The following is an 8709-nucleotide window of genomic DNA, read 5'->3' as shown; positions in this document are numbered from 1 at the left end:
AATTTTTTTTATTTTGATATGTCGCAAATACTTCCATCTTCCCTAAAATGTAACTTTAAAATGTTGAGCTATCTTTCAAAATAATGTGTTAAATGTGCTGGATACACATCAATATCTATTTTGTGCTTCACCTGTGACCACCTAAGTTCTAACATACATCTCAGCAAAGAGCAACCTATATTCTGAACACAAATCTTTGGGGCACCTGTTGCCACAGTCAGTTGAGCATTTGACTCTTGGTTTCAGCTGGGGTCATGATCTCAGGGTTATGAGATCAAGCCCCAATCTGGCTCTATACTCAGCACAGAGTCTGCTTGGGATTCTCTCTCCATCTTCCTCTGCCCCTTCCATTCATGTTCTCTCTCTCTCTCTCTCTCTAAAAGAAAAAAATAAAACGTAAAAATATTGTTGTTTATAATTTTTTCTACTGTAAAATATATAGACTGTAGGTTTCTAAAAATTATCCTTATTAAAATCATTAGTAGGGAGACCAGCAAATCAGGTATCAGTGATCCACTCCAAACATTTGTGAAACTTGGATTTCCTTGACTTCAACAGACAAATTCCAAATTGAAAAGAAAGCTATATCATAAAATACATCTTAAAGTTTAGTTTTATCACTCTCAAATATTTTCAAGGTCAATAGAATTTGCTTTGTAATTCTTTAGGAGATCACATTAATGAATAAGAGTCACTTATAATTAATGTGTTCATCTTTAGTTTACCACTTGTTTTTCTGAGTATTTTTGAAGCAGTCTTTTTTTTTTAATTTTTTTATTTATTTACGATAGTCATACAGAGAGAGAGAGGCAGAGACACAGGCAGAGGGAGAAGCAGGCTCCATGCACCGGGAGCCCGACGTGGGATTCGATCCCGGGTCTCCAGGATCGCGCCCTGGGCCAAAGGCAGGCGCTAAACCGCTGCGCCACCCAGGGATCCCTTTGAAGCAGTCTTTTGTGATATGGTCCAAAGTCTGATTTTCCTGCAAAAACATTTTTACGGATCTTTTGTTCATGCCCTACTGAAATCACAAAGGCTGCTTTTGAGATATTGGAATAACTGAGATTATATATTATATATAAGAAGTGGAGGATGGGATAGTGGGCTTGAGTGATAGTCACTGATTAAACAGACTCCCCCTTCCCAGAAAAATGATCAAATGTGGTGGCCACATTAACTTGGGTGGAGGACAGTCCCTTTCTGAAGGAATACATATTTGTCAAATCTCTGAAATTTTAAAATCATTTAAGTCAGCAGAACCAGAGGTGCATGGACAGCTAAGTATGGGTTTCAGGTGAAGTGACAGGGACTTGGCTCATGGCTCAGAATTTCGGAAGGTGTTACAGTCCTGTTAAGCAGATCCCCTCTTCATTCTGTAATTGGCAATGATGTAACTTTTATTTCTCCACTTAACCTTTGTTGGATAGCTCCAGTCTCTGTTTCATTTCATCATTAATCTTTTTGGAAACCTCATTGCTGTCACCAAAACCAAGCATATAAATTTCCTCTCCATACTTGTACAAATTAAATAAAACAGGCTTTAAGCTTGCCTCAAAGGCAAAGGGATTTATTTCCAAGCTGTTCCTAGGGTTGTACCTGAACAACACAGCACAGCTACCCACAAAAGCACAAGCTTTGGTTGGGGTCAGGGATGTGGGGACCACTTAAAAGTAGGGACCCACAGGACACATGGGAGCCATTCTATAAATATGTGTTGAATGAAGTCTAAGTAAAGACTCTGTTTTTCCCACTCTGCTTTTCTCTTACCTAAAGGAGAAATATCTTCACTTTTTTCAAGAGACATCTCCAAACCAAGTTCAAGTTGACTGTCAACAGGTCAGGTTCACACGTAGGTATGTTTTTATTACCCCCCTGTGCATCCCTAGATAGGAGAAAGCTTTTAGTAGCAAAGAGTACCAATATAATGCCTAATGGATTACAGTGTGGCACACATATATTTGTATCTATAAAAATCATTACCACAGGTGAACAGGCAAACAGAGCTCATCAACCTCTGGTAAAAGGGTGTGTCCACCCTCTGCTGAGCCTAGGAAAGAGTTAGAGGCCTACAAATAGACATGGGCTCTTAAGTTCAAGGCCTGAGTGAAACCAAGCTGCTTCTAGGGAAGGGAACATTTTAATTGAAGCTCTTTGGTTACTGATGCCCTGCCACTACTTGACTGTCTATGAACTTTGGGAAGATGGTGATCATTTTTCATGAGCTGCTAGCTTTTGTGAATTTCTGGTTGGGCTGGATTTAAATGATCAGGGTAATAGAGCTTCCCTCAGCAAATCTAATCGGCAGGTTGTCAGTGCGACTCAACATATGCCCCAAGGACTGACACCACCCACGTCACCTAGGAGTTGTTAGAATTGCATATTCCCTGTTCCCACCCCAGCTGGGGGTGGGGCCCAGCACTGTGAGTTTGAATGCCCCTCCAGGTGATTCTGATACACACTCAAGTTCAAGAGGCAGGAGCCACCTATCCTTTCCCCCTCCTCCCTTAGTGCCAGGATCCTCAATTTGGACAAAGGGTGACAATGTTCCCAGGCAAATGGCATATTTCCCAGCCACTTAAGGTTGATGATAGACATATGGAAGCAACTGGAAGAGGCATCTTAGAGAACAGTTTCCAGGGAGGTGTGCTTAGTGGGGACGTGCTGTTCCTTCGGCCTTTCAGCCCTCGCTCTTCCTTCTGCTTCCTACCTAACTATGGATGCGAGGACCAGCGGGAAAATTGCCATCCCAGTTCCTGAGGCAGTCTCCTGGAAAATGTGCACTAAAAATTAAGGGCCTAAAGGCAGGAGTCTATTCCCAATAATCAGATCACAAAGCAGCCATATCAGCTATTACTTTTTTTCCTCCAGATTTCCTTAATACAAGAGAGAAATAAACCTTTAACTTATTATGAATGTACTCCTGCTGGTTTGAGTTTTCAGTTGTATGTTATCTAACCTAATCCTTTTTTAAAAAATATTTTATTTATTTATTTGACAGATCAAGAGAGCACAGGCAGAGGGAGCAGCAGGCAGAGGGAGAGGGAGAAGCAGGTTCCCCACTGAGCAGGGAGCCTGATGCCGGGCTCCATCCAGAATCCCAGGATCATGACCTGAGTCAAAGGCAGATGCTTAACTGGCTGAGCCATCCAGATGCCCTATCTAACCTCATCCTATCCAAACCCCAAATAGGGTCAGTGTTAGCTCAGATGCCCAATAGAAGAGCCAACCATGAAAGTGGAAACCACTTTCCTGAGACTCCTGGGAGCCTTGCCCACTAACCAATGTCCTGCTTGCATTCCTGGCTCCTATCCCTTCTTCCATGTACAACCCTCTATAAAGTCAATGAAGTAAAAATGGAGTGAGTTCTGGAGAGAATGAGCAAGGGTATCTTTTCCCTTACCTGGTTTATAAAGATAAGAAATTAGCACACTCCTTGAAGAAAAGAAACACAGGAAAGAAAACAATGACATGCAGAAATCCACAATTGACTAGTAAGGAAATAAGAACACTCTTACAAGCAGAAGGTACATTTTACTGATGATAAAATCATTGCACTTTGTTATTATTGCCAACTTAATAACTATCTTGCCCACTTGCCATAAGTAAAAGGAGGCAGGAGGCAGAAACCATGACCAGGGTTTTTACCACTGGGTCCCCAAGGCTTAGAACAGAGCCTAGCACATAGTACAGGCTCAACAAGGATTTACTGAATAAATGAATGAATCAGTGACTAGATGGATTAATAAACACCAATCTTTTCATATGTATGATGTGCCTTCCACTTGTTCCAGGTAAGACAATCATGTGACTTTTCAATGAGTGGCCTCCAGGAATGGAGGGTAAATGTTTGTCACGCCATCCCATTCCTCAGAGACTCAATGGGAGGCCTTGTAGTAGGAAATTACTGATTGAGAGCTTACTCCAGAATTATAGAGAGAGCATCACTGTAGGTCTTGTAACCAACTCCATTGGTCCATGTTGGTCTTATAACCAACATCATTTGACCTCTCAAGGTCCCCAAATGCAAAATAAGAAAGGTGAAGAAAATACTTCTCAGCATGCCAACCCCAACTGATCCAATCAACTTAGGAATCCAGAAGAAACTTAAGTGTCTGGAAATAACCTCTAGCCTCAGTTCTTAAAGGTTGGTTACAATTATTTTTATTATTATTTTTAATGAGCTAATACAAGGTAGTGGGGGACCCTGGGAATGCAGTTATTTATCACATGACCTCAGGTGCATGTGCTATAAACTTCACAAATAGGCACACCGCTGTTACTAATTATTTCCAATAAAACAGAAGGTCAAAAATCAGCATCAAGAGATGACACAACACAGTTGAGCCTGTTAAAAGTAACTACTCCCAAAACAGGCATCATAAAATACATCATGAACCATGAACAGCTTTGCTCAATGAAGGAGAGCTTCATCCTTCGACGCTGCAAGGATGCCACCGGGAATTTTTCAGAGTAGAACACGAAATGAAAAAGAAGTGCCTGGCCAGGAATGTTGTACATTATCCCCCAATGACCTGCCACAGAGACTATTTTTAAAGAAGCATTTATCTCAGTAGGAATGACAACACTTCTTAAGAAGTGGCCAGGTACCAGCGCCAGGCAATCCTTCACAGGGAAAGGCTGCAGAGTATGGCTGCACCTTTTCCAGAGGCTTATGTGATGGATAAAACAAGAACTGCCCTTGGTTGGTTAGGTGATTGGTTTAAGGAGCCATAAAGTTAGAGCTTGAAAACCCCCGACTGACCTCCAAATTATGGCAGCCACCTCTATACTCAAAAATTAATCAGATGTTAGATTTACAAGATCCACCTTAAATACAAATGCAGACTCTAACTACTTTGTAAATTTCTTACGTAGTAGCTGCTCATTAAATTGTATTATCCCACTGACAAATAATGTTACAAGGGATGTGGCAATCTCTGGTTTATACAATTGTCTTGAACAAACCTAGCCACTGTATTTCAATTCATATTGTCAGAATACAGAAAGTATATTACAGGTATGTTACACTCGGCCTTTCATTATTGACACAGCATTTACCTTAAGTAACTCCTATAAAACACTGAGAGAAATGTTAATACACAGTAGTATATTTATATACTTGGGCAGGGGATCAGGGTGTCACATCAGAGTTGACATGTCTTCCTTCGCTGTACAGAAAAAAAAGAGTGAGTCAAGAGGTAGGGACAAGAGAAGCAGAGTAAACATTTTAACCATTAAAACTGATCTCAGATCCAAGGTGGAAAGGTGTCATAATATTTACTCTTCCCTCCTGTCTACCTGTTATTTCAGAGAATAACAGAAAGAGGGCCTGGAGCTATCGTGGGACCTGTCTCCCCAAAGCCGAGAAAACCTTCCATGTGGTCATTTTTCTGCTTAAGTTTTTAGAGATTTCTGGTAGGGAACATGTGGCACTTGACAGCACTAAACACGTTGCAAATCAACTCAAAGCACGGGTTCTTGCAAACTGATATTCATCTGGCCTCGGCCAGTTCACCTCTAGGAACAAGAGCTCATAGCTCACTGTCTTTCCATGCTAGACAGTTCTGGTGGATGAAATGTTCCTTTTCTGTGTTGTCAAGACTTCAGCCAATTGCTGACCCTTGCCAAAGTAGTTTTCCTGGGTTCCCCACTCCACCCCCACCCTCACCCCCATTTATGTTCCAAAAGGTCTCAAAAAAGAGTTCACTTGGAGCAGTGAAGGGAAACATATTTCACATCTACTACATGCCCTAATTCCCATGCCAGTGACAGATGTTTCGAAAGTCCCTGACCTAGACACACAGCATAGACTTCTCATAGGACATGACCATGATAACAAATATAGATCATGTTTTACAGCTAAAAGAAACAGAAAGAATTTATGTTTTGGAGAAGTGTGGCTACACTTCCCCATCCCTCCCTCAATCAACCATGTTCTCCACTGTGTTTTATTCTCGTCTACAAAGAGAATGCCAGAGGCCCCTGAACCCTTCTCGTGTTGTTTCTGGGGGAGCAGCAGCATCTAAAGCCAGTACTCACAATGGGTGAGCTTGAGTTTCACAAGTGATCTGTGTAAGAGAGAAAAGTAACTACTCCACCTACACGAAGAATAGTGCCTGGATTAAATGAACTGTACAATGTGAGCTTGCAAAGTGCATCCTCCTGACAGCAGGTTAAATGGCTATAAGTAAGATTATTCTTGCATTTCACTCAATCAGACCCAATCTCCTGGGACCCCAAACACCAACTCCTCCCAAAATATGGCTACAGTGCTGGCAAATATTTGCAGGTACCATTTCTGCAAATTAAGCCCAAATATAGTTATGTACAAAGTTAGTTTACAGAAAACCTATCGCATTTAAGTTTCTTTGAATAGATCAAAACAGGAGTAAATAGCATCCTTAAATTCACCACCTAATCATCATGGAAAACTTAGGACACTTGGTTGAGGGGGGAGTAGACTTCTATAGATATTGCTCAAATATCTGGTTTTCTATATCAGAGTATCTTCAATGCTATGTGCCAATTTTCAAATGGAACATATGATTGGTGATACTTTTAAATGCAAAAATATAAGTATCCTGTATTTCAAGCCCAATATTTATATGACTCTAGTTCCTGGCAAGTCAGTTTGTTAGGTCATTGGGCTCCGAGGAACTTTATGGAGGAAGAGCTTAAATGTTTCTTACCCTCAAATTCATTTTGAAATGCAAATAAGTCCTTGCACCTAACCAGGGGGAATACACACTCCTTGCTCAGCATGTGTACCCACTGGAAGGTGTGATCCTTCTTCCCCTGCTTTGGGCTGGGGAGACCTGAAGCCAAGAATGCAGCTCTGGGATTCTACAGGTGATTCAGGATACCCCCAAATCAGTCACCTGAGTTACAAACATATTGACAGCTGAAATAGTTTCCTAAACTAGGAGTCACAAAATCAACTTCTATTCCTGTGTCCTCTGGCCAGTGTCCTCCAGACAGTGACAGACACAAGCATGGATGCATTGCAGGTTCCTAGATAAGGTTCTTCCAACATTTTCTTTCCCCTGAGGTTGCTTTCACATCAGGACCTGTTCTCGGGTTTCTGGCAGTCGAAGAGCAATCAGGCCACCCCCGACAAGAGAAGCAGCAGCCAGAAGTATGGGAACCACTTTGGTTATCCCAACAAAAGAAGCAAAGATGGTGTTTCCCAGGATGGCACCGAATTTGCATAATCCATTGAGGATGCCAAAGGCTGTTGCCCTGTAAAAGAAGAAGAAAGTAACTCATTCTGAAAGATGAACCAGTCCTCCTTAGATGAGTGGACAACTGAGTCCTTTCTTTCTCTTGTTGTGATAGAAGGTATGGTAAAGGTATGGGAGGGAACTTTTTTCTTTTTTTCTTAAAGTCTTTTATTTATTTACTCATGAGAGACACATAGAAAGAGGCAGAGACACAGGCAGAGAGAGAAACAGGCCCCCTCTCCACGGGGAGCCTAATGCAGGACTCAATCCCAGGACCTTAGGATCAGGACCTGAGTCAAAGGCAGACAGACACTCAACCAATGAGCCACCCAGACGCTCCAACTTTTTTTCTTAAATATAAAAGTGAGACATTCTCATTTTAATCAAATTTGGAAATACAGAAAAACTTAAAAATGCAACGATCTGTAATCCTACCACTGAAAGGCAATCACCACTATTAACATTCTGGAGTATTTCCCTCAAACTTGTTTCTTTCCCTTTTCGAAATTATCACAAGTAGTACACGCATATTGTGAAACACTGAAAAAAAAATGGAATGAAGCAGAAAGTGTCACTGTTCCTTCTTAATAACATCTGACCCTCTTATGGCAAATGCTGCAGGATGTCCCTAACAAGCCTTTCTCCAGATGTAGACTACATTTCCCAGACTCCCTTGCTGTGGAGTCTGGCCATGTGACCAAATTTTTAGCCAATAGGATGTAAGTGCAAGTGGCAGCTCCCAAGAAATGTCCTTAAGAGATGTCATGAGTGGCATTTTTTGCACTCTTCTCTTGCATTTTTCTTCCTTCCAACCTGCTTCCAAAAATGTAGATAGTCCCATCTGGGACCATAGCTGAGCTCATGAGAGGGTGATCAACAAGATAAAAAGAGCCTGCAGTGCCTGCTCTGGACTCTACGGGAGAGAAAAAGGAAATGCCTACCTTCCTAAGGCTGCATTTATTTGAGATCTCTGTCACCCACAGAAAATCTAATCCTGATTAGTATCCTTCAGTCACACTTCTGAGGGGCAACTATTACTTTTTTTTAACTTCATTTTTTTTTTTTTTTAGTAATCCTTACACCCAAGGTGGGTCTCAAGCCCACGACCCCATGATCAAGAGTCAATACTCTACTGAATGAGCCAGCTAGACGTCCCCTCCATGATAACTGCTACTAATCATCTGTCCTTTCTTGCCTCCGTCTGTATACAGAGATTATATTCCCAGCACCAATTCTCTTCAACTGAAGCAAAATATTTTTTCATACCATACGTTTGTTAAGAATGTGTTTATATTTTTTGTACCTAAATAATTTTTACACTTTAAATCACTTTTTACATAACCAGCCCCATCCCAATCTTTTTGTTTTCAGGATTTTCTTGGATATTCTCACATATTTTTCCAAATGAAATTTCCAAAGTTGTCCCAAGTTTCCATGAAGAAGGGGAAAAAAATATCATTGAATTCTGAATGGACTCTTTGAAGTCAAA

At 41.2% G+C, this 8709-nt stretch overlaps 1 protein-coding gene across 1 annotated transcript in view; it reads right to left on the bottom strand.

The window, feature by feature from the left end:
• Positions 1–3386: 3386 nt before the first annotated feature.
• The window catches only part of SV2B (synaptic vesicle glycoprotein 2B), a 181415-nt gene continuing 176092 nt past the window's right edge, over positions 3387–8709 (bottom strand). The window contains exon 13 of the mRNA XM_055325942.1: positions 3387–7239. Within this exon, the coding sequence (XP_055181917.1) occupies positions 7056–7239 (184 nt within the window). The 3' untranslated portion in view covers positions 3387–7055. The remainder of the gene's footprint in view (positions 7240–8709) is intronic.

Source organism: Nyctereutes procyonoides, unplaced genomic scaffold (assembly GCF_905146905.1).
Source record: "Nyctereutes procyonoides isolate TBG_1078 unplaced genomic scaffold, NYPRO_anot_genome, whole genome shotgun sequence".
NCBI lineage: Eukaryota > Metazoa > Chordata > Mammalia > Carnivora > Canidae > Nyctereutes > Nyctereutes procyonoides.
The sequence above is the reverse complement of the archived record's forward strand: the minus strand, read 5'-3'. Positions and strand labels throughout refer to the sequence as shown.